This window comes from Antedon bifida, chromosome 10, assembly GCF_963402885.1.
Source record: "Antedon bifida chromosome 10, ecAntBifi1.1, whole genome shotgun sequence".
Lineage (NCBI taxonomy): Eukaryota > Metazoa > Echinodermata > Crinoidea > Comatulida > Antedonidae > Antedon > Antedon bifida.
This window is the reverse complement of record NC_136235.1, coordinates 443,907-470,252: the sequence shown is the minus strand read 5'-3', so window position 1 is coordinate 470,252 and position 26,346 is coordinate 443,907. Positions and strand designations below refer to the sequence as shown.

At 32.8% G+C, this 26,346-nt stretch overlaps 3 protein-coding genes across 6 annotated transcripts; 2 read left to right on the top strand and 1 right to left on the bottom strand.

Moving 5' to 3' along the window:
• LOC144854450 (uncharacterized) lies at window positions 1-19,050 on the bottom strand. 3 transcript variants are annotated; one of them, XM_078712415.1, is made up of 2 exons: window positions 18,800-19,050; window positions 1-1,106 (listed from the first exon to the last, which is right to left on the bottom strand). In XM_078712415.1, the coding sequence occupies exon 2, from the start codon at window positions 1,099-1,101 to the stop codon at window positions 469-471; it is 633 nt and encodes a 210-aa protein (XP_078568541.1). In that variant the 5' UTR covers window positions 1,102-1,106; window positions 18,800-19,050; the 3' UTR covers window positions 1-468. The 3 variants fall into 3 exon arrangements, with proteins under 3 accessions (XP_078568541.1, XP_078568539.1, XP_078568540.1); XM_078712413.1 differs by lacking the exon at window positions 18,800-19,050 and adding an exon at window positions 1,582-1,635; XM_078712414.1 differs by lacking the exon at window positions 18,800-19,050 and adding an exon at window positions 1,295-1,456.
• On the top strand, window positions 2,113-9,672 carry LOC144854449 (L-threonine 3-dehydrogenase, mitochondrial-like). Of its 2 annotated transcripts, XM_078712411.1 has the most exons (9): window positions 2,113-2,262; window positions 2,781-2,964; window positions 4,297-4,410; window positions 5,569-5,684; window positions 5,803-6,009; window positions 6,533-6,623; window positions 7,052-7,321; window positions 7,776-7,934; window positions 8,000-9,672. In XM_078712411.1, the coding sequence occupies exons 2-9, from the start codon at window positions 2,796-2,798 to the stop codon at window positions 8,059-8,061; spliced, it is 1,188 nt and encodes a 395-aa protein (XP_078568537.1). In that variant the 5' UTR covers window positions 2,113-2,262; window positions 2,781-2,795; the 3' UTR covers window positions 8,062-9,672. The 2 variants fall into 2 exon arrangements, with proteins under 2 accessions (XP_078568537.1, XP_078568538.1); XM_078712412.1 differs by having other exon boundaries at window positions 7,776-9,671.
• Window positions 10,417-26,346, top strand: LOC144854448 (hephaestin-like protein). The gene is made up of 16 exons (XM_078712410.1): window positions 10,417-10,635; window positions 11,083-11,300; window positions 11,571-11,783; window positions 19,645-19,779; window positions 20,247-20,413; window positions 20,629-20,752; window positions 20,938-21,082; window positions 21,438-21,712; window positions 22,029-22,237; window positions 22,499-22,628; window positions 22,942-23,154; window positions 23,258-23,468; window positions 23,962-24,548; window positions 25,036-25,218; window positions 25,414-25,524; window positions 25,994-26,346. Exons 1-16 carry the CDS (start codon window positions 10,475-10,477, stop codon window positions 26,086-26,088), a joined length of 3,177 nt encoding a protein of 1,058 aa, XP_078568536.1. The 5' UTR covers window positions 10,417-10,474; the 3' UTR covers window positions 26,089-26,346.

Sequence of the window (26,346 nt, the reverse complement as noted above, 5' to 3'; positions counted from 1 at the left end):
TAGATTTGGACCATAATTTATTGGTATGCATGAGTGTGTAACAGATGTTTAAGCACAATCTACTTTATTTACAGACACTTTCTGGTTTTTCCAAAAAACAAATACTGTATATAATAAAACAGATGTACTCTTCAATTTTATTTTTCAAAATGATGTTTTCATTTCAAGCTGAAGAAATAAACCTTTATTTGTTGAAATACATTACTGCAAAATACACTGAGAATTTACTGGAAAGAAACACAGAAAACAATACATGGCACAAGAAATCATAAGGACATTAAATTAGTTTCTCCTGCTGATTCTATATAGTGTTCTTTTCATTGCCCAAATTCCAAGCAATTATTCTGGGAGCCAGTAACATATGATTTCACCCCATTCCACCCAGGTTTGACCCCTTATTGTTGCTTAAAATTGATACAGTAAACACATGGTTTCCATACTGCATACCATTCTTCCTTTACAATTGAATTATTGTGATACAATGACATAACCACGAGTTTTAGAAGTTGATGTATCAATTGTGTTCATAGAATGAAACAAATGATGAGATGTTACCCAGCATTCATCAGTTGCAGGCCACGTATCTAAGATGAGGAAGCTGTCGCTGTCCTCGTGATAGCCACACAAAGGACTAAAGTGACCAGAAACAGTCTGACCTGGATATATCGCCATTAAATCGTAATTTATAATCACCGAAGAACTTGAGTCCTTGTGACTGAGAGCGCTTTTTGCTTTTGTACGAAATTCTTCTACTGAACTGTCTGCTGCTGGGTACATAGTTGCTAGGTAACCATGAGCTCTGACCAAGTCTGTGATTTGCCGCAGAGTGCACCCTTCCTTGGTTACCACTGATTCAGTCAAAATACTCTTAGTTTCTTTGAATGAAAACATGTTTGCTTCACTGAATGAAAGCTGTTCATCGTTGCCATGTGTACCAATAAGATAGGCGTTCATTGCTAGCACGCTGCTAACGACCCCACAGAACGTTGAGTTGTGTTGTTTCTTGAATATTCTATCAATGATAGGCTGATAGTATGATCTCTCAGAAGCTTCTGTTTTGAGTCTCTGTCCATCAGGACTATACAGCGGTACCACGGACATCTTAACTGAAATTAATTGCATTACATTAATACTTGTTTATGCCAATGACATTTCTTCATTGGAATGTATTGTATTTAAAATGTTTGTTTTTGTTTTAAAAAATGATTTACCAGGGTTTCATATTAGAAGATTGTGACATAATATATATACTGTATATGCAGTAGTATGTTTTTGCTATGTTGGCGTACCATACCTGGCGCCCGAAATTAGCATGATGTAGATTAACATTTTGTCCCGATTGGCGTGCTATGAATTTGGGCGTTCCATAACCGGCGGCCCAAATGAGTCAAGCGGTTATCTGCTTTTCTCAAAATAAAATTACAAGCGGCGGAGTTCGAGAAAGCCTGACTTAACTACCGAATAATATACTCATTTACTAGCCCGAATTAGTTATTCAGTATTTAGGTCTAGACCTTGTACGAAGTTCTTCCATTATCTAATAATAGCACAGCAAAAAGAACTAGGCCTAAATAAACTTACTACTGTATACTGGCGTCGTCGTGTCCTTTGTTGATGTCAATAAGATAGAGGGCGTCTATCTCCATAAGAGCAAAGAGCACTATCGTCTACTCCCTTTATGCTTACCACCCAAGTACTTTGCAATATTAAATAATATAATAAATAAATAGGAATTTAAAAAAAGTTAATTAACCAGAGCCGCGCGCACAATTTGGGATCGTTTTGACATATTAATCATGATGATTTAATTTTGTTATAAACACTGGGAATGGGTTTACTATACAATTTGAAATTATTATTTGATTTCTTTCTATTCTATAATTTGTTTTTATTGATTCTTGGGCCATGAAAAGAGACATTATTTATATAAATTCAACATTGTAGCAAAATATATAATTTAATTTATAATAAAATAATAATTTATAGAGGAGGTGTGTCATAGTATCCTCTGTTGTAATTGGTCTAAAATAAAGAGGCTCGTCACTAAATCTATGAATATTCATTAAGGCGACGACGGCAACACATGATTGATTTCATTGAAGAAGGGAGAGAGAGAGCGGAGGCGAATAAACCGAGAATAGAAAATAATATCATCGTCATTATATCAGGAAATAAAATACTTTTTGTTTAAATCTGCACAAAGTTTTTATTTATTTCAAAACTTTAATCAATATACATTTGGAGGATACGATTAAATTTACGGTAAGTTAATTTTACAATGTTTAATATCGATGACAGATGTCATGGGATACAACGTGTCTCACACTCTAGGCAGTAGGCTAGAACTGCAGTTTGTTTGTTTTATAGTAGCGGAGTACAATACACACATTCCATGTCGGCGGATCCGTAAATCCGCCACTACCAATTGCAACTGACCACAACGGGCTTAGCGGAAACTGATCTAAATATGTATGGTATGGTTTCTGTATCGAAGCCATGAATTGTCTGTTGGCTGTCTAAACTTGTTGTATATGAAAACTAAAAAGGGTTTTTTTAATTCATATTGATTCACACAACATACTTGATATTGTCTGACTATATTGTTTAGTACCATGGAGTACACATTTAAGTATTTTACACACATAAAAATAGTAGCCTAGGCCTAATTTCAGATTGACTTCTAATCTATTCTATTCTACTATTCTATAAAAGAATTTTAAAATACTGTAAATTTCTAGGCATTACAGTATATTTCAAAGTTGAATGTACTATTATTTTAGGAAGAGTGGCAAAGAATGTTCAGAAGATTCGTGACAAAAGCTGTAACTGGGTGTCACCACCAAAGACAACAAGTTGCTGGACAACTCACAAGATGCCACCCTGTTGTGTACTTATCATCAACACCTAAAAACTATCAAGTCTTTGATGTTGATACATTTGACAATCCAAAAATACTCATCACAGGTCAGTGTGTATTTCAATATTCCTCATTCTGACATTTCCTCATCTTTATATATCACCGGGTGGTTTAGAATTTTTCTGTGCCTGTGGTGTTTAGATAATAAAATAAGATATATTTTTGTTCAATAATATTTTGAAAATTTATTTATTTTTTGTCAAAACAGTAAAAAAAACACTAAAAAGAACAGAATAGTAAGATTATGGTTATTTATAGAAAACACATTCCATTTTGTAAGACTAAATCCATCTCCATATTTTTAAAGTTAAATACATACTGTATGTAGCGGTATTTCATACATTTACGCAAGAATGACATTTATAAGAATGACTACTATGTTCTGTTCTGTCTATTGATTGTACTAATCTATGCAAATGATATTTAATTAACAATAATGTTTGCACTTACTGTATGAATAAATATCTAAGCAAGTATAATAACGTGGTGTTTTGTTGTAAGACAAAGTGCAAGGCCAAATATTGTAGTGATATTGAATTAGCATTTTGTAATATTTGAATGAATAAGAATATTTATAATGCAAGTGTAGTGAACCTCCAACCAGACACAAAGTACAGACGTCTGCTCTGGTGCTGGTATGCACTTTTTATTTTCCCTTTTCACTTTGAGACTTTTTTTTTCGCTTTAGAAATTCAAAATCATTACTGTAAATGAATATTATATTAAAAATAAATTATAGACAACTTTTCTTTTTCATGATGTGGCGATTTTTTTTGAAAATATGATTTGTTAAAACATATGTTGAAGTGAGGATATTCTTATAGAAATTTAATCTAGTTTATCCTGTACATGTGTTAAACCTCCAGTGTGTGTCTGTGATCTCTTAATCCTTGTATAAGCCACTTGCCACGTTCCCTGTGACATTAGTTTGTGACTCAATTCTTAATTAGTATCCACAAATGTTTTTACTTAAAGGTTAGATTACAAGGTGACTTAATTATATTAATTGGACTAGAATTTTTTTTAGACCGGTAGCAACAAACTTGTCATGTAAAGCCAGGCAGCTATATTAGTGATAATATGATTATTATACTTTATTTGACAAAAAAATGTGATGTGCCCATATATGGACATGATGATGTCATATCACTACCATATTTGGGCATATCACACTTTTTTGTCAAACTAGTTTGATAGTGTAGACAGTGCTTAAGTTAAGTACCATGTTTGACTCCCTAGTGATAAAAATATTCAACCTCCTCAACGATACTGTAGATCATCAGTCCATTATACACATGTCCAAATTTGAAACTGTCTTTCCATTTTCAATGCCAATATCACTGTTCCTTTTAATTAATTTTTTAATATTTTTTCTGAAGGTTCATTGGGTCAACTTGGACAAGGATTAGCTCGTGTTTTGCGGCAGAAATATGGAAAAGACAACGTCATTATGTCAGATATTATAAAAGCTCCAAAACATATCTTAGAAAGTGGTAAGCATTCAGAATGAAAAACACAATAATATTATGTCATAATATTAATTATTATAAAAAGCTTTAAACTTAATCTAAAAAAGTGTTATCACTACAAAATAAATTAATTGGGACCTATAACCAGCAATTGAAATGTATATTTTTTTTAAATATAAAAATTCAACTGGAACATCAACAATTCTAATCATAAACCATAAACAATGTGACAGTATTATGACGCACATTCACCTACAATTTGAAAATAATATGATGCACATTCGCCTACGATTTTATCGTGCTTTCATAATATGACGCTCATTATCATAAATACAAATATACCAGTTTAATGTAGGAAAATAAAAAGACAGTAAAGTAGGCTATGATTATTCAAATAGTTTAACTGCATATTTTAATGTTTGTTAATGTGCAGTATTCAATTCTAGTTTTTATATATTTAATATTAATGTCTCATGCCTGCATTTCATCATGAATTGTTATAGTTCAACACACAGCATGTATTCACACACAGCTAATATTCAGAGGCAGCCTGTATTCAGAGACAGCGTGCATTCACACACAAATCCTTGACTTTCTGTTTCACATACTCTTAACATGACACAATGTAGCACACTTTACCAGTGGAATATAATTACAAGTTTTATGTCAATTTCATATGAAAATTTTTTTTTTATTTATATTTGTTTAATGTTGAACATTAATAATTACAAATTTTATATCATGTTTTTTCATAATCATAATGAGTGACATATTTCAATTGATGAACATTAATAATTAACTTAGCTTTATTATATTATTCACTGATAATAGTTAAAATATATTGACAAATTATAAAACCTTATGCATACATGTACATCTCAGCCTACTTATCATACATAATATGGAGAAATAATTTCCCATGCTGACAAACTGTGTACAATATGGGACACATCAGGGGAATTTTTGGAAAATCTTTTATGTTTGAACTTTGGCTGTTTCTTAACATGGATATTATTTAACAGCAGAGCCAGGGGAGGTATCATAAATAGATAATAAAATAAACAATTTATATTGAACATAGATCGGCTTTTGTTATTTACTAAGCCACTTTTCTTTTATGTTTCTGTACTCTATTATATTTGTTTGATTTTTATCGATTATTCTCTCTCTTTTTATTTACAGGTCCATACCTCTATGCTGATATTTTAGACTTTAAAAACCTACAAGAGATTGTTGTTAACAACAACATTGACTGGCTCGTTCACTTTAGCGCCCTCTTAAGTGCAGTTGGTGAACAGGTAATTATATTACTATACATGGATCCATTGATTATGAATATTGTAAACCAGTAGTATATAAAATGTACTGTAGATTAATTGCTTTAAAATTTATTTAATTATTATTACTATATTTCAGGATGTTCCATTGGCAATTAAGGTAAATATTCAAGGTCTACACAACATAATGGAACTGTCCAAAATGTACCAGTTACGGCTTTTTTGTCCCAGTACCATCGGCGCATTTGGACCAGACTCGCCTCGTAATCCTACTCCAGATCTCACAATTCAGAGACCTAGGACAATATATGGCGTCTCAAAAGTACATGCAGAATTAATGGGAGAGGTAAGCTCAGGAAATATTTGTACCGAAATGGTTTAATTTGGTTGTAAAATATTTAGTTTGAAACCATTGATGTTGTTGAGCGAGTGAGTACGGTTAAGACAGTGGAACCGCAATCCATAGCCATAACATGGTTGGCAAGGCTCACTCGCCCCATGTATCTGGTAGTAGAGTTTTCTCAGAAAAGGACTATAAACAGGTCAGATGTACACATCTGGCTCATGTGCACGAACCTGGTACATCTTTCAAGACGAGTAGGGGGTTACCTAGGTGTACTAGTTCACACACAGCCACTGTCATATCGCTAATCATAACATGGTACTCTGGACCTTCTGGGTGAACAATCTTTGACTGAAGAGATCACCTAGTATAAAGAATAAATATTATAATAAAATAGTATTTTGAATATGCTATTATTAGTATTGCTATTATAATTTACTTACTTTAAAATTAAAATCTATAATTATTTTATGTTCTTAGTATTCACTTATATTTAGTACTAAAAACTATACTTTATATTTCTTAGTATTACAATCATCGGTTTGGACTTGACTTCAGGTGTTTACGATTACCAGGTGTTATATCAGGTGACACAAAGCCAGGTGGTGGTACAACAGGTGAGAAAAGATCAATAATAATCAATCAGTCTGTGCCTGATCAGTATTGATTATAAATTTGAATTATTACAAATGTTAATAATACTATCTGACTGTGTTGTCATGAAATACTGCAAAGTTGTGTTGATTATCATGAGCATTGTTAGGATATTTTAAAGAAATGTTGAAATTGAAAAGGTTTATTAACGAGCCGTACAAATCAACTTTTTTTGTAGAAGTAGAAGTATATTTGAATAATCTAGTCATTTGAATCATTTGCAAACAGATGTTTTTACATATTGTGGAACTTGGTTAAAGTACTTAACAGATTATGAGAATTTCAAATACTCAAAATTATTTGCTAATGATAATTTCCTGTATTTAAATATTGTGGAACTTGATTGAAGTTTATGATTATGAGAATTTAAATACTCAAAATTATTTGTTAGATTACGCTGTATCAATATTTGATGAGTCCTTGAAATCTGGTAAATTTAATTGTTATCTTCGACCTGATTGCAAGTTGCCGATGATTTACATCGACGACTGTCTCCGAGGAATCACTGAGATGTTAGAAGCGCAACAAAGTGAACTTAAGTTAAGGACGTACAACTTAGCAGCTTTTAGCTTTACACCTGAAGAACTTGTTGCTGAATTACGCAAACACATCCCACAGTTGATAATGGAGTATGACGTCGATCCTGTCAGGCAGGCTATAGGTAAGTTCACATGTTAAGCTCTGCCTACACTATCAAACTAGTTTGACAAAAAAGTGTGATGTGTCCAAATATGGTAGTGATTGATATGTTAAAATATGGTAGTGCTATGACATCATAATATACTTATATGGGCACATCACATTTCGTTGTTACATAAAATTTGATAGTGTAGACAAGGCTTTAGGATTGTGAAGGCATTTATGTTAAATTTAAGAAGTGAAAGATTCCAAAGGTTACATGCCTTATCAGTAAAAAAACCCATTTTGAAGTGGCTTTTAGAATAGAGAATGTATTGGAGAATACGGTAAGAAGTGTATACTCTGTACTGTTTTTTTTTATTTTTCAAATCTGGTTTTTTTATAAAAGAATTATAAATCTTTTGGTTTTGGGAGAGTTTCTAGTATTCAAAGAGTGTGGTTTAAAAAAAAAAAACGTTATTTTTGTATTATTATAGCTGACTCATGGCCACAAGTTTTTGACGATTCAGGAGCTAGAAAGGATTGGGGTTGGCGCCACCAATACGACCTCAATGGAATGGTTAACATTATGCTAGAAATTGTAAGTCAGCGATTAGGCATTCCCACAATGCATCACTCATCAGCAACAATCCAAGGTTAGAGAAGAATCTGTTTCAATATGGCATTCCCACGATGCATCACTCATCAGTAACAGTCCGAGGTCAGAGAAGAATCTGTTTCAATATGGCATTCCCACAATGCATCATAATAAAGAGAGAATGAATGAAAGAAATTCAATACATCTCTTCTGCTTAAAGTACCCCCTCTTACTCCTTCTCCCTAGCGATGCAGATTTTTGGGGGTCAAAGTAATATTTATGATAATGAGGTGCAAACCGAGCGAGAAACACTGAGCAAAGAATGGAACATTTTATTTATTGATCGAAAGGGTTGTTTAATGATTGGTTTACGTTGATTATTTTCTACGTTTTAAGCAGCAGAACTATCATGAAAGGTCGGTGGGTCAAAAACCTATTCTTGACCTCCATCATTTATATTTTTGTGAAATTGACCTCCCTGCTCCCCTACTTCCCATGTCTATGCTCCTGCTTTAATTTAACTATTGCTTGCTTATAAATTATTAATATGATCAGGGTAACTCCAAATAAGGATTATGTCTACACTATCAAAAAAAAGTGTGAAGTGCCCAAATATGGTAGTGGTATGACATCATCATGTCCATATATAGAGTATCGCGGTGAAAAAATGTGTTCAACGCTACTATGTTGATAAGCTGTATAGATCTGTATTTCTATCAAATTATGTATCTTAGCTTGACTTTTTTTAACTTAAACTGTAGTTGAAGAATAAATAGATTATTAAAAACAAATATTTAGTGATCTTTTGAAATTTTAGTTTGTTTTTATTGAAAATTATTAAGTTTTAAAATGACTACTTCAATAAGCCTATTCCAAACCATTGGTGACCTACGCATCACTCAGGCAAGTTGAACGCATTTTTGGTTGGCTAGCAACCACGCAGCGCCACCTACCGTCGTGACGTCAGCACCGTGATACTTAACATATCTTGCCAAGTATCTATTTTTGTTTCAATTATTTATTTTTGGGCCAATTATTTATTTTTGTGCCAACTATTTTATATAAAAATCTGAATATGTTCAGAGTCTTTATTATCATTAAGGAGATTAAAGCAGCTGCGCTCTACCATTGTGCCATGTTTTTTATGTTCGCTATTTTCAAGATCAAAAAGTATATTTTGATCTCTTCCTATAGAATATAGATTTTTGCCAATTAATTAGACGTGTATTTAATGAATTGTTTCAGGAGGTATTCCATGCAACTACAGGATAGAACTGTTGTCTATTTATATGCATTTACTGATACACTAACAATTGTTTTCATTTAAATTATTTAATTTTACACTTTGATATCTATAATCTGGAATATTTATGGTAAGGTATTTATATTTATAAGCATTGTATATAATTTAACTTTGAAGACAATTTGGGTAAAAAATACATGGTAACAGAATTTGACGATTTCTGTTAAAATACAGTCAAAAGCAAAACATTATACAATGTTACAATAATAACTGGAAGAAAGTTAAAAGTAAATAAATTTATTAAAAATGCTGAGTCTTTGTAAGTTGGAATGTAAGTTTGAATACTTGTTAAAGCTGAATTAAACTTTAATTTTAATGTGTGGATCACAATTACATTTATCGCAGTAGTGTAGCTAAGTTAATGTATACAGCCTTGTTGAGTCAGATGTAAGGCCCAGTAGAATTTTATGCAAAGCTTTTCAATAAAATAATTTATAGTGTAAAATATTAGTTTGTTTGTATTATAATGGAAAAGAAACAATGGAAGTAGTAAGATGGAGTAATTGAGAGATGGACAATAAAATGATGAAATGAATGGATGGATGAAAAAGATACATGGGGATAAATGGATGAATCATTGCATTGAGACATCGATTACCATTATTATCTTTTTTTTTATTTAAAGATGTGTTGTCTCCCGATATGAAAAATGTAGTTAATCAAATCTCACTCGGAATAGAAGATTTTGAAGTTTTAATAAAGTTATTCAATAAACAGAAATAATGATTTTATATAAAAAAAAAACCAAAATAAATGGTTAAATTAAAAAAAAAACACAAATTGCTAGGAGACAATTTTTTAATAACTTTGGTGACAGTTGCCTTTGACAGCTCTTGTCTCTCCTTAGTGCTCCCTTTTTATGTTTCACTGAAAGGAATAAATCACTTTTTTGTGACATCAAAATGGCATATCAAAAAATATATATATCTAATAATTGATATTTTCATTATCATTTATGATTTATGAATGTGGTGGGTCTACTGCACAGCTTCAATATAAAATATCCTTTTTCGTTCTCAAAACAATATAGATTATCTGATAAAAAGTAGGAAACCTTTTGCCATTTTCCCTGACTGCTCTCTCGTTGAGTTGTGTTTACTTTTGTATTGATACACACGTGGTTAAATAAACTGAAAAACAAAAATACTAAACACGCGACCTCACTTTCTGATCCGGTCAATGATTGGATGCAATGTTGATGGGAGGCGGGGCTTAAATCACAGCACACAACGGCACATGGGTCTCATTACTTGTTGTGTTAACCTCTGTTCTGTGTTCGCCATAAATCTTCAATAATGTTGCGTTTGGTTTACTTAACATTGCTGTATTTTTCGCTAAATATCAAACAAATTGATTGCGCTAAGGAACGTACGTACTTTTTGGCGGCCGAAGAAATCATATGGAACTACGCTCCGACTGGAAAGAATGTTGTAACGAATACATCACTTCCACCAAGGTTAGTCTACCGGGTCTAAACTTTCTTAGCAAAGAAATAAGATAAGTACCATGGCACACGCCATGTGGTACATCACAGGACTTTAGTATAGGCCGTGCAGTATGTACTGTGATAATAATTTTCCCACAGTTGGGAAATATTACAGTACTTGAGTATTGAATATGAAATCATGGAGGAAGGCTAAATATTCTAAAGCTCTGTCTACACGTAACACTATCAAACTTTATGTGCCACCAAATTGTTATGTGCCCAAATATGGACATGATGATTTCACATCACTACCATATTTGGGTACATCACTACCATATTTGGGTACATCACTACCATATTTGGGCACATCACATTTTTTTTTGTCAAACTACTTTGATAGTGTAGACAGAGCTTTACGCAGTTGCATCCCACCAGGAAACTATAATGAACAAAACAAAAACTTTATTAATTTTTTAGCGAAAATGGAATTGGAACAATATTTAGGAAATTGGTGTACAGAGCATATAGTGATGATACATTTACGGCTGCTTTAGAGCATCCTGATTGGCTGGGATATCTTGGACCAATCATCTATGCAGAAGTGGGTGAAACCATCATCATCCATTTTAAAAACAATGCTACAAAAGCAGTCAGTCTTCACCCCCATGGGGTCTTTTATAACAAAGACTCCGAAGGTAAGCTAATTGTTTCAAAATAATACTACTCCACAAAGAAGGGGACGGGGGTGATAAAGAGGCCCACTCTACTCCCTTTTGACAGATTCTCTGATTGTTTCAATAATAATACTCCACAAAGAAGGGTGTGGGGTATCCAGGGACCCATACTCTTTTCCAATTGACACCAAAGTGTGTAAGATGATGTCGTGAATAATGTTGCCGAAATTCTGACAGCATGATAAAATTAAAATAAACTTTAGTTTGATAAAATAACTTATTTCTCATTAGGAGCACTTTACGTAGATGGTACTAAAGGTAAAGACAAACTAGATGATGACATTGCACCAAATGGAGAATACAAATACATATGGCTTGCTAATGAGAGAGCTGGTCCAGCTAATGATGATACTAACTGCATACCGTGGATGTACCACTCACATATCAAAAGTCCGCACGGAACAAATAGCGGCCTCGTCGGGTCAATGATCATTTGCAGAAAAGGTTGGTATCAATTTTTTTTCTTTTTCTTGTTTCACTCAATTTTAAATTGAATAATCAAATAAGGCATAGTTTTATATTTGTTTTTAGGTGATCATTTAGAATAAAATGATCACCTATTGTTATTGTATAAAATCTTTATTATTATTTTTCTTTTTTTTTTTTTGGTTATCCGCAACGAAGTTGCTGATAACCTCTTGTGATTGTACGAAATCATCAACATCAACATCTTTTTATTAGTTATCCGCTTAGTAGCGGATAACTCCTTGTAACTGTCCTGTTTCATCATCTTTTTTTTTTTCTGTATTCTTCTTTCTTTCTGTCATTTTTGTGTCACACGTAACTCAAAAACGTGTAAACATAACATTTTATAACTTTGTCAACATGTGGGCGTTCACGTGAAGTTGTGCACCCGCTATTGTGAATGACGTCAGAGTTGCGCAACGTGACTTACGCGCGTTTTTATGAATTTCGCGTATTTAACATAGATCGAAAACCATATAACATTTTAATTTGAAACTTAGAAAAAGTTTAAGTTATATCTTGCGCTAACTGACTGTGAGGAAAAAATGGCATGTTTTACACGAAGTTACGCGCGCACGCACGTTTAAAATTTCAAAATGCGAAAAATCAATTTCTAATCAACTTTCTACGCGTTTTATGTCATTTTGAGCATGTCAAAAATTCCCACACGCGCGCATATTTTTATGCGCGCGGTGCGCACGTAGCGTTAAAAACAATTTTTTCCGCGTGATTTATGTTTTTCCAGCCTTTTCAAGTAATTTTACCAACTTTTAAACAATTTCGACTTAAAATTAACGTCATACCAGCACGTCGAATTGGATAATTTACGTACGTTTTTGATGAAAAAGTTCAAAAATTCCTTAAAATTTGTCAAAATTATACCTTTTTTAAAACAGTCGTAGTTTCTAAACTAAACGGTAAAAGTTATTTTTATTACGTATTCTGGAAGATGATGAGTTGTAGATATCGTATCATGCATCAATATTGCTAACAGGACATTGTGACGTCATCGTATGGCCATGCGAATATAAAATATAGGATTTTTGTATCTTTTGTCATAGAGCATCACATTTAATAGAGCGCATCTTCGCTTATCCGTTTTTCATTTTAACCCAGATTTTGATATTTTTTAGGTCAATCAACTACCTTTCGCATGGGTTAAAAATATTTTAATTTTTTTGACGTCATCATGTCTAAAAATGTAAATAACGTGGGTCACTTATTTTCATCTTTACAGTAACTTTCAATCTGTTATAGCTCGTCAGAATAAAAAGCGGTAATCATGATTAAAACGTTTTCTGAAAGCTATTGTATTGTAAATACGAATTCATATCAAAATTTTTCCAATCCGACGTTGTGACGTCATCATATGGCCAGTTGAACAAAAAAAATTGTATTTTCATCTTTTGCGTCATAGTTCATCACATTTAAAAGAGCGCGCATCTATATTTTACGTATTCAAATTTCTTCTACATGTTAATATGTTGTTGCTGAGATAATATCCTTCCGAAATTGGTATTTTAGTGTTTCATTTTGATACCGTCGCCATGTTAAAAAATGGAATAAATGGCGGGTCCCGCAATTTCACCTATTCTACACTGTATGTAATATGTATACAGATTATACTGTTTATACTGTATATACTATATGACACAAAATTGACAGAATTCAGCACTAACAACATATCATATTCTTCAGATCAGGTCATAATGCCATAATCTTTTTCTGTGTGCAAAATTCTAACGTATGACGTGCACGTGGCGTTTGTCGTGCGGATAACTAACTCGTCAAAGTGACGAGTTTCATGTCTAGTTTCTCTTCTTTCTTTCTGTATGATTTTTGTGTAACGCTTTTCTCTAAAACTTGCAAACATAACATTTTGTTAACTATGTTAACATTTTGACATTTATGTAACGTCGTCAAGCGAAGCTTTTCATGATGTTTACAATTGCGCAACGTGACGTACGCGCGATTTAACGATTTTCTCATATTTAACATATGTCAAAAACCAAATAACATTTTAAAGTGAAACTTTGCAAAAGTTTAATTTATATCATGCGCTAACTTTCTGTTGAAAAAAAATTGCGTGTTTTACACAAAGTTACGCGCGCACGCGCATTTAAAATTTCAAAATGCGCAAAATTAATTTCTAATCAACTTTCTACGCGTTTCATGTCATTTTAAGCATGTCAAAAATTCTTACGCGTGCGCAAATTTTTACGTGTGCGGTGCGCACGTAGCAATAAAAACATTATTTTTTCGCGTGATTTATGTTTTTCCAGCCTCTTCTAGTCATTTTACCAACTTTTAAACAATTTTGACTTAAAGTTACGTCATACGAGCACGTCGAATTGGACAATTTGCACGCGTTTTTGATGAAAAAGTTCAAAAATTCGTCAAAATTATGCCTTTTTTTAAACAGTCGTAATTTCTAAACTGCACGGTCAACTTTTTGTGGATGACATTTTCTGGAAGTTGATGAGTTGTAGATATCGGATCATGTATTAATATGGCTAACCGGACATTGTGACGTCATCGTATGGCCATGCGAATATAAAATTTAAGATTTTTGTATCTTTCGTCATAGCTCATCACATTAAATAGAGCGCATCTCCACTTATCCATTTTCCATTTTCACCCCGATTTTGATATTGTCTAGGTCAATCAACTATCTTTCGCATGAGTTAAAAATATTTTAATTTTTTAGACGTCATCATGCCTAAAAATTTAAATTACGTGTGGCATTAATTTCATCTTTACATTAAATTTAAATCTGTTATAGCTCGTAAGAATAAAATGTGATAATCACGATTAAAACGTTTTCTGGAAGCTATTGGATTGTAGATACGGAATCATGTGAAAATTTTGACAATCTGATGATGTGACGTCATCATATGGCCAGGTAAATAAAAAAAGTCGTATTTTGATTTTTTGCGTAATAGTTCATTACATTTAAAAGAGCGCGCATCAATATTTCACGTATTCAAATTTCTTCTACACGTTAATATGTTGTTGCTGAGATAATATCCTTCCAAAATTGCTATCTTTGTATTTCATTTTGATGCCGCGCCATGTTAAAATTTGGAATAAATGGCGGCTCCCGTAATTTCACCTAATCTACACTGTATGTAATATGTAAACAGATTTTACTGTTTATACCGACTGTAATGGAATAGCCCAAAATCGTTTACTTCCTACCTATTTCTATAATGTAGCAGGCCAAATAAGACGTTATTTTTATAGGATAGAGGGAGGCAAACAATATTTTTTTCGTATCAGAGCCGTTCATCGTTGTTAGGAGGTATGTGATTTCTATTACATTTTCTGGTTTGTTTGTCAGTTGCTTGTCCGGCCTGTAGGTCATTATGCCAACGTGAACGCTTCCTTTTGGCCTCAACCTATCCCCTTAATGTCGAATTGGACAATTTGCACGCGTTTTTGATGAAAAAGTTCAAAAATTCGTCAAAATTATGCCTTTTTTTAAACAGTCGTAATTTCTAAACTGCACGGTCAACTTTTTGTGGATGACATTTTCTGGAAGTTGATGAGTTGTAGATATCGGATCATGTATTAATATGGCTAACCGGACATTGTGACGTCATCGTATGGCCATGCGAATATAAAATTTAAGATTTTTGTATCTTTCGTCATAGCTCATCACATTAAATAGAGCGCATCTCCACTTATCCATTTTCCATTTTCACCCCGATTTTGATATTGTCTAGGTCAATCAACTATCTTTCGCATGAGTTAAAAATATTTTAATTTTTTAGACGTCATCATGCCTAAAAATTTAAATTACGTGTGGCATTAATTTCATCTTTACATTAAATTTAAATCTGTTATAGCTCGTAAGAATAAAATGTGATAATCACGATTAAAACGTTTTCTGGAAGCTATTGGATTGTAGATACGGAATCATGTGAAAATTTTGACAATCTGATGATGTGACGTCATCATATGGCCAGGTAAATAAAAAAAGTCGTATTTTGATTTTTTGCGTAATAGTTCATTACATTTAAAAGAGCGCGCATCAATATTTCACGTATTCAAATTTCTTCTACACGTTAATATGTTGTTGCTGAGATAATATCCTTCCAAAATTGCTATCTTTGTATTTCATTTTGATGCCGCGCCATGTTAAAATTTGGAATAAATGGCGGCTCCCGTAATTTCACCTAATCTACACTGTATGTAATATGTAAACAGATTTTACTGTTTATACCGACTGTAATGGAATAGCCCAAAATCGTTTACTTCCTACCTATTTCTATAATGTAGCAGGCCAAATAAGACGTTATTTTTATAGGATAGAGGGAGGCAAACAATATTTTTTTCGTATCAGAGCCGTTCATCGTTGTTAGGAGGTATGTGATTTCTATTACATTTTCTGGTTTGTTTGTCAGTTGCTTGTCCGGCCTGTAGGTCATTATGCCAACGTGAACGCTTCCTTTTGGCCTCAACCTATCCCCTTAATGTTAAAAGGTACGTTGTTAAACGTCCATGTTTCACCACTTGCGCGGCGGATAACCAAACTCGTCAAAGTGACGAGTTTCATGTCTAGTCTTTTTATTGTTTCTGTACACTATTTTGTGTAACAATTATCTCAAAAAGTTTAATGTCAATGATTACAAAAATTTCAGAATATCTTTCAAATAATATAACTTAATCCTAATAAGCTTTCCAGCGTGATCACTCATCCGTGACGACATTTATACGCCATTTTGCGAAATCACATTATCAATCATATCTCCATAATTCATTATCACATATTAATGAAATTCACTACACGTAAACTTCAGATCAAGGGTAAAAATATTAGCAAATAAAAACGCACGCGCACGTAGGTTCATGCGCGTGATATCGCGCGTTAAAAATTTAAAACGCTCAAAATTAAGTTTTGATCAATTTAGAGCATGAATTAGGCCATTTGCGTGTTTCAAAAAATTACTGCGCAAAAATGCGTTTTTGCGCGCGCGATACTTAAAAAGCGTAAAAAATATGAATTTTTTTTACAAATCTCATTCTACTCACCATCCTTAGTACATTCACCAAATTTGAGTCAGTTCCGACTTAAAATAACGCTATACGAGCACGTTAAAAATGACAAAATGCGCACATTAATTTTACAAAAGTTCTGAAAATGGTGAAAAATAGGTCTTTTTTAAAATGAAAATAATTCTTCAGAATGCAAGATGACCCCCGATTTTTTTAACTTATTCTGGAAGCCATTGAGTTGTAGATATGAATTCATGTACACACTTTACGTACAAAATGTTTTGACGTCATCAAATGGCCACTTGAATTTAAAAATTAGGATTTGTTATCTTTTTGTGTAGATTATCACATTCAACAGAGCGCATCTTGGTTATGTGTGCTCGAATTTCACACAACTTTCAGTATGTGCTTGCTTAATTAATTATCTTTATCATGAGTTGACACTACCTTCATTTTAATGACGTCATCATGCGTAAAAACTTAAATAACGTAGGCCGTGTAATTTCACCTTCGCAGTAAATTTGAATATCTTACAGCTCTTCAGAATTGAAGGTTACCTTGATGATTATAATTTATTATGAAAGCTGATAAAATGTAGATATTAATTCATATAAAAATTAAGCCTATCGGATGTTGTGACGTTAACATATGGCCAGTTGAAGTGAAAAAGTAGTTTTTTCATATTTTTCGTCAAAGTTATACACAATTCAAAGAGCGCGCACAGCGCTTCTACGTGCCAAATTTTTTTCCAAATCTTATATTTTTTTGCTCAATTAATTATCTTTCGAAATTGTTATCTTAAAGTTTAGTTTGATAACGTCATCATGCCAAAAAATTAGAACATGTGTCCCGTAATTTCACCTATGCTACACTGTATATAGATATACAGTATATACTGTACATATTGTATATGGCATATAGGCACAACTCAGCACTATAAGCATATAATAGGATGGCATACATCAACATTTTCCGATCGTATGTTAACGTACGTGCATGTTTAAAAAAAAATTAATTTCAGTAAAATGATAAAAATGATCACCTATAATTCGTCAAAGTGACGAATTAAATTCTAGTTGTTTATTTTATTTTGTAACTTTTATAATAAATTAAAGTGATGTGCAATAAGTTAGTCCTGGGCTAAATAAATATTTTCAACATGAAGATGACTTAATATGGTACCATATTTAAAACAGCTACTTCTACCAATAAAGATTATCAATAATTAGCTTGCTCGGCTCGGCCTGAGTATGAAGACGCTGCTGCAGTCCTCCAATGTGTTTTTTTAGTTTTCAAGAATACGTACTGTATAATTAAAAACCATAGAATCCACTTTTGAATTTGTTTTTTTTCTCAATGTTTCTTAAGTCTAGGCAAGTCAGGAAACAAGGTTAAGTACAAAGAGTATTTTAGCATTATTGTATTTCTATGAACTTGCTGCACTTCATAGATAACAAGTACTTCAGTTATTTTTAGGTCAAACAATAACTTTGTAACAATTTAAAAAAAGTACCTAGATAATCTGTTATGCAAAACAGTAACACAACCAAGAAGGAGTCAACAAACAAAGTATTACTTTTCAAAACATGTAACTACTTCCTTTTGTTTCTTCATCTATTGTTAAAAGTTTGCCACCTTTCCATTTTATAATAGTATTCTAGAAATATATATTGTTTAATATTTAACAATTAGAAACTCAACAGTTCTTTTCAGAACTAATATACATGGTGTACCGCAAACTTTATATCAACAGTATTCTATTTCTAATGAAAGTGATTTGTTAATAATATTTATATAAAATCTATTTATTAATAATTATGATATTCATATTTACAACATGCGTGTTGCTTATTTTCAGTATTCAATCATATCAAATAACATACAGTAACCTAATAATACATAGAAACATTCCTGTCTGATGGAGCATATCTGTAAATATTGTGTGTTTTATGTCCTTTATTCAACATAAAAAAGACAGAGAGATTCAATGGGCTTACCTGCATTGAGAACAGTAGACAGTAATAAAATGCTTCATCATGATACCACTTGATTTGCACAAATGAAATGTATTGCATGAGGGCCGTTGGTAAGGTTTCAACCATGACCACTTTTTCACAAAGCATTTGACAACCCTGTTGCTTGAACAGAGATTGCTCCCTTTTCTTGCGATCAGCTCACCACTTTATTTCTTGTGGCTACAGCTCTGTGCATTGAGGAGAGTTTATAATTTAATTTGATAACGGGTTCAGTCAATTCTAGCTTTGTTCACTTCCTTTCCTTTGTAGAATACTCCAATGGGAACAAAATAATTTTGCTTTCGGTGTACTGTTCTGTCTACACTATCAAAGTCTATGCAATGTGTCCATAATGGATGATGATGATGTCATATTAATATATTTGGGCATATTACTACCATATTTGGGTACATCACACTTTTAATTGTTGTCAAATTAGTTTCACAGCAGTGTATACACAGCTTTTAATACAATTTTGTATTAAAATACAAAATTGTTTTTCCTTATTGAGAATTAAAACATACTTTACTCTTATCAAATGAATGCCTATAACTTGGACAGGGGCCAATTATGTTTTTTTTTGTATTTCGCAATATCCTATACCTTAAAAAAAAACCGAATGAATCATGTGAGTTAGGTAAAACAAGACAAGCTTTTCATATTTGATTTTTAATGGGAATGAGAAAAATTGTGGGTTAATGTCACTGTTATCGCCCCTATATCCATCACACAGTTTGTCAATAACAACATTAATTATGTAGGCTTAACTTACAGAACTTGATTAAATGTGTAAATTCTTCACTAAGAAATAATCGTTTTTTGCACAGGTATCTTAAATAAAAATGGACAAAGGTCAGATGTAGATAAAGAGTTTGTTTTGATGTTTACGGTAACTGATGAGAACCTAAGCTACTACTTGGATGAAAACATCCAAGAATTTGCTACCAGCCCCATTGATAAAGGTAATAAACCCAGTAATTTATAGTCTGTCAATATATAAATAATTTACATTGCCTAAACATGTGTGGTTATAGTGCTTGGTGGTTGAGATACTTGACTACTCAGATCCCATCAGATGTACAGATTTGTTTTCATGAAAAAAAACATCTCCACCCCCAAAGTTTTGTTTAAGAATTTTAAAACCACCATTAATACTGAATGAATTCTATTAAAATGGGCAACAAGCGTATATTATTTAAATGGTGTAACTATTTAATTTGAAAAAAAAGGCCTATAAAAACTAAGTAAAACAAAAGACTGCAATATTTTCAGTAGTAAATTTAGATTTAAATTGCTACACATCCTAACTGCCTATTTAGTATTTGATGAGTTTTTATATAGTTTTGCTGGCAGTGTGAATGGGGTATATACTATAACAGTTATATCTACATTTCATTTTTTTTATTTCTTAATTTTATTGGTATTTTAGAAGATGAAGCTTTCCAGGGGTCTCTTCTGAAAGATGGAATCAATGGCTATTTGTATGGCAACTTGCCTGGATTGGAGATAAATCAAGGTGATAGGGTTGAATGGCATGTACTAGGCATGGGCACTGAATCTGATATACACACTGCTTACTTCCACGGCAATATTCTTGTAGGTTTTGCAACACATTTTGGTTTAATTTCACCTAGTGATGTTGTTAAATTTGTTCATTTATAATAGAGGTTTTTTTTATCTTAGTTCCCACCTGTACGGTTGGTAAGGTTTCAACCTGACTACTCTTTGACAGAGGTCTTTGACAAACCCACTTTTTACGATGCTGTACCACTTTAAATCTCGTGGCTATAGAGTTGCTTTTTTTCTTTCAGGATGTCCGAAATCATCGAACTGACTCAATCAGTGTAGAACCAGCAGCGTTCTTCACAGGTAGAATGGTTGCAGATAACGTAGGGTCTTGGCTCATAACCGATGCGGTCACATCACACTATCAAGGTGTGTATGTGATGTTTCTTTTTAATTTTAAGAAGTCTGAAAATGTTCTTCCAATAAGCTGTTGGTTAAAAAACTTGGTACCCAATTAAAAAAAAAGTAGGGGATCGTTTTCCAGTGTTCTAATTTTTATAGGAGCTGCTCATTTCTATTCTACAAATTTACAGAGATATAAATATTTTCACTAGATGGGTCTCAAGCTATTTATACTGTGACCGGACAGGAGCCTACACCAATGACAGGAACTGTAAGAGAGTATTTTATTGCAGCAGTTGAAATAGAGTGGGATTATTTGCCTATTGGTGAAGATCCACTCACATCGGAAAACAATCTGTGAGTATTTTATAAATAAATTTAGTATTGTCTTCGTGGTTCATACATTGATTTTTTAACTTCATAAAATGTTTGTTTAATTCAATGTGTTTTTGTTTTACTAAGAAACATGTTTCTTGCTATAGCATAAAAGATGCTCAGAACAATGAGTAGTTTATATAAACTATTTAATGTGTAATTGTTCTCAAATGATTTTCATTTTTCATTGTCTTTGTCATTGTCAAACTGTATTATGCCAAAGGTCCTTAATTCAACTGGATGGACTACCCTCGTAAAATAAAATATTTATCTATGTGATTTCCTTAGTTCCATTATTGGAAGTTTCATTATAAACATAGAGTTGTGTATTTTGTAGGGAGCCATTTTTCAACAAAGCAGCCAACAGAATAGGATCAGTTTACAAGAAAGCTGTTTATCGAGAGTACACAGATGCGACATTCACACAACAAAAAGTGCGAACACCGGAGGAAGAACACCATGGTTACTTGGGACCTGTCATCAAAGCTGAAGTTGGCGATGTGATTAATGTAACATTCCGTAACCTAGCTACTAGAAATTACAGTATACATGCCCAGGGTGTGATGTATGATAAGATGAATGAGGGAATGTTTTATAATGATGGAACTTCAGGTTTGTGGATCATTCATTTTAGGCTGCTTTGTGACTATGATAGGTGGATATTATAGGCCTATGTTTAGTCATTTGTAAGTGTTGTTTAGAACCTAGGCCTGTCATATTATTATTTCATGACTAAAGCCCTGTCTACACTATCAAACTAGTTTGACAAAAAAACTGCGATGTGCCCAAATATGGTAGTGATGTACCAAAATATGGTAGTGATATAGCATCATCATGTCTATATATGGGTACATCACATTTTTTGTCACATAAAGTTTGATAGTGTAGACAGAGCTTTAAATTAAAGGACACTGAACAAATCTTTCAGAGGAAGACAGAGTTGATGCTAATGTGCAGCCAGGCGAAACATACAGTTACTATTGGTCAGTTCCTGATAACTATGGACCAATGGGAGGTGATGAAGATTGCCTTACATGGATGTACTATTCAGGTGTAGATCTTCAAAGAGATTTGTACTCTGGTCTTGTTGGCCCTTTGATTACATGCAGACCAGGAACACTATCATCCACAACACAGGTAAACAATTATTACAGATTAACAATAAATTTACCAGTGAGAGTCCCTAATGATCAGCTTTGGATCGTCAAATACTGTTAAAAAAATAAAATTAATATATTTTTTTTATATGAACAATGATGTCTAGTATAAATATAATAATTGCACAGCCTATTCGCACCCCTTACACTTTACTTTTATTTATGTTTTTGTGACATTCAATATGTCAATTCAATGTTGCATGTAAATTTAATCAGATTTATTTTATTGGAATTTTTGTAGAAATTTCTGTTTTTCTTCACAACTGATGAGAACTTAAGTTGGTATATTGATGAAAACATTGCAGCAAATACAACTGATCCAACGTTGATGAAAGATGATGAAGACTTTATGGCATCCAATAGAATGAGTGGTGCGTTATGATTGGCCTAATGTGCATGCTCTCAATTTACACACTATCTGAAAACTACAGTACCTACAATACCTTTCTAGTCTCTCTAAAAATGGGAAATGTGTGATTATATAGAAGAACACAAAGTATAAATACATTTTGCGCACTTTGTTTTTATATTGACTAAAAAATGGACATTTTTTTCTCAAAATTGATCTAATTAAAATTACATTATTATATTTGTTCATTTGTGAAAACAGACTTTGTACTGACATTTATACCAAAATAAATAACTATAAAATTGTTCTGATGATACCTTTTTTTTCTTTTACAGCTATCAATGGTTTTTCCTTCTCAAATCTTCCTGACATTAAGGTGTGTCAAGGTGATGGTGTAAGTTGGCATTTGATGTCACTAGGGAAAGAGACGGACCAAACAACGGTCTATTTCCATGGCAACACCTTCATATTCAATGGTGCTCGCACAGACTCGGTCGCCCTATTTCCTGGAATTTATCAGACTGTGGTAATGAGACCAAGCTTATCAGGTTAGCGAACAGATTTTTATTCCAGAAGGGGCTTTTAAGGCATTATTTTTTTCTATTTTTGCCAAATGTCAATAACAATCCATTTTTTTTACTGAATAATAAGGTCAATGGATTATTGAGAGCCAATCAGCCGTGCAAAGAGACAGTGGAATGATCGCAAGATTCTCAGTTGAGAACTGCAACAGTCTACCAAGTCAAAGCTACAAGGAGGATTGTGATCGTACATACTACATTGCTGCTGTAGAGATGAATTGGGATTTTGCTAAGGAAAAATATGATTATATTCGCAATATTTCCCTGCAAGATCCGGACAGGCAAGTTTTTTAACCAAGATTTTTATTATTTATGTTTTTTTTTCGCAAAAGCTGTTATGTAGCTGGAGGCGATATACCACAGGCTATGAGATGGATTGTCAAAGTTGATATTGTTACCCCATGTTAGGCTCTGTCTACACTATCAAACTAGTTTGGAAAAAAAGGGTGATGTGCCCAAATATGGGCATATACCTTATGTCCATATATGGGCACATCACATTTTTTTGTGTAGTGATAGTGTAGACAGGGCTTAAAAATATCATATATGACCGAATATAATCCCATACTCAAGTGTAATCCCACCCCATTGATAATTGATTCCAAATATAATCCCACCCCTTATTTTTTGTTCATGCTCGATTATATAATACAACTGTTGTTAACAATGTACATTTGATTTGTTACCATGACAACTGTTGTTAACAATGTACATTTGATTTGTTACCATGACAACTGTTGTTAACAATGTACATTTAATTTGTTACCATGACAGTTCTGGTCACGTCTTTGTCACTCAAAATGAGACATTAATTGGAAGTGTTTACAAAAAGGCCCTCTATCGTCAGTATGAAGATGAAGAGTTCAAAGTTCAAAGTGAACATGAAACATATCTTGGAACATTAGGACCACTCATCAGGATGCAAGTGGATGAAAAGATCTGCATTGTGTTTAAAAACATGGCCACAAGAAATTACTCAATTGACGGGCAAGGCATCGTTGTAAGCAATAAAATGAAATCTGTAGCACCTGGTGAAACTTACACTTACGTTTGGAATGCACCTACGAGCGTCGCTCCAACAGATACTGACCCAAATTGCGTGGCGTATTCATACTATTCAACTGCGGACCGTGTTCGAGATATCTATTCAGGCTTGATAGGCCCTCTAGTGGTGTGTAAAAAAGATGTTCTTGATGATTCAGGTGCGAGGAAGGATGTTGATCGTGAATTTGCGCTTCTCTTTATGGTTATGGATGAAAATCAGAGCTGGTATCTTGATGAAAATATTAACCTATTCACAGGCACACCAGCCATGGTGGATGCGTCTGACCCAGAATTTGAGGAGAGCAACTTAATGCATGGTAAATATTGAGACAATATTAAGAGTGGGGTTGTGGCTTGGTGGTTATGATGCTTGGCTACCACTCCAAGGGTCCTGGGTTCAAGTCCTGTCACATGTCTTCTAAGGACAAAATTACAACTCCACTCCCAAAGACTTGTAATAAGACTTTGTTTATGTAGAGCATCTTGTGTATATGTTTGTCTTGTGAACCTCTGATCAGCAATTGCTGGATGGATCACCCTCTTTAAATATGGGTAAAAAAAAAAAAATTATTACAAAATAACAAATTTAGAAAGACTTTATTCACAATTCATGTATTTCAATAGCCAAATTGTAGTGTTCCTTCTTGACATTTGTACTTTTTAAATAAAATATTAATAATTTTATTTAGTACAGTTTATATTATTATCTTCTTGTCTCACGTAAGCAGCCAGGACCTAATTGACTGTAACGTTATAGAAATATTATTTACACAAACTCTTACAGGCTCTTTTGTTTTATTTCAGGAATCAATGGCTTTATTTACACAAACTTAAAGGGACTTGAAATGATAAAAGGAGAAACAATCGACTGGTACCTGATTTCCATGGGAACAGATGTTGATTTACATTCTGTGCATTTTCATGCTCAAACGGTAACCTACCAGACAGACACAACGCAGCGAGCCGATGTTTTTGAACTGTTTCCAGGTGAATTTCAATGTTTACCCTTTCCAAATAATGTTTTAAAAATTATTATCTTCTTCTTCGATGTAAAATTTTCTATTTTGTTTAATTCGATATTTTTGATGGATTTTCATATTTTCATATGATTATAATAATATATTTATTCAACAAATTCAATTTACATGTACATGAATATTCATGAAATGATTTACATTGCAGGTGTATACAAGACAATTGAGATGGAGCCAGACAATGTAGGAACCTGGCTTTTACACTGCCACGTCAATGATCACATCTTTGCTGGCATGGAGGCGCTATTCACAGTTCAAGGTTTATATCCTTATTTCATCATTATGTCGTTTATTTTCATTTACAATAATTCTACTTCATATTTTTACCCTGATTTTACCTTATTTCCACATTTATTTCACCATTTAATTTCACTTCCATTTCCAATTAATTATAATTTAATTTCATCATTATAATACATTACAATAAGAACTTTATTATGCCACTCCGGGGAAATTTGTTTGGTTGTGGTTGTACAATTTCATAAAAACATTTAAAAAGTACACAAAAGGCAAGCACAATCACAACATAAAAAATCTAAAATAATGTTAAAAAGCAAATAAATTCAGGTTTATATTGAACAGCATTCTCATTAACGTACAGAATTGTTTTTACCATGTTTATTTTACTATTTCATTTTCCCAATCATGGTATACTAGACCAGTGACTTTTGTTGCCAATACATCATTCGTATTTGGATAATAATTTAAATATCTTTGTTCTTTTATAGAAGCTGAAAAAGAACCAAGCCGGTCAAAGGTCAACATATGCTCCAGTTTTCTTACATTTATTACATTCATCATGGTATCAATTCTAGTATACTAAAACCTACCACTTTGTAAATCCAGTTTGATACAGAAATATATTACCTTTGCTTTGTAGTTTTATTTTTATTTGTGCTGCCAAGATTCTTACATGATTTGTGTTATTTATTATTTCATAATAAAATATGCTACAATGTAGAGCTGTAGATTGACATGTAAACTAACTAAATATAATAACAAAATAACATAACAGACGATAACCAGATATAATACCCAGATATAATACCCAGATTTTGTAATAAAGAATTAAGGAAATATA

Coding starts and splice junctions, on each gene's coding strand:
- LOC144854448 (XM_078712410.1), top strand. CDS start 10,475: ATGTTGCGTTTGGTTTACTTAACATTGCTGTATTTTTCGCTAAATATC. Junction 20,753..20,937: donor GGTCACATCACACTATCAAG/GTGTGTATGTGA, acceptor TATTTTCACTAG/ATGGGTCTCAAGCTATTTAT. Junction 23,155..23,257: donor AATGAGACCAAGCTTATCAG/GTTAGCGAACAG, acceptor CTGAATAATAAG/GTCAATGGATTATTGAGAGC.
- LOC144854449 (XM_078712411.1), top strand. CDS start 2,796: ATGTTCAGAAGATTCGTGACAAAAGCTGTAACTGGGTGTCACCACCAA. Junction 4,411..5,568: donor AAAACATATCTTAGAAAGTG/GTAAGCATTCAG, acceptor TTTTATTTACAG/GTCCATACCTCTATGCTGAT. Junction 5,685..5,802: donor TAAGTGCAGTTGGTGAACAG/GTAATTATATTA, acceptor ACTATATTTCAG/GATGTTCCATTGGCAATTAA.
- LOC144854450 (XM_078712415.1), bottom strand. CDS start 1,101: ATGTCCGTGGTACCGCTGTATAGTCCTGATGGACAGAGACTCAAAACA.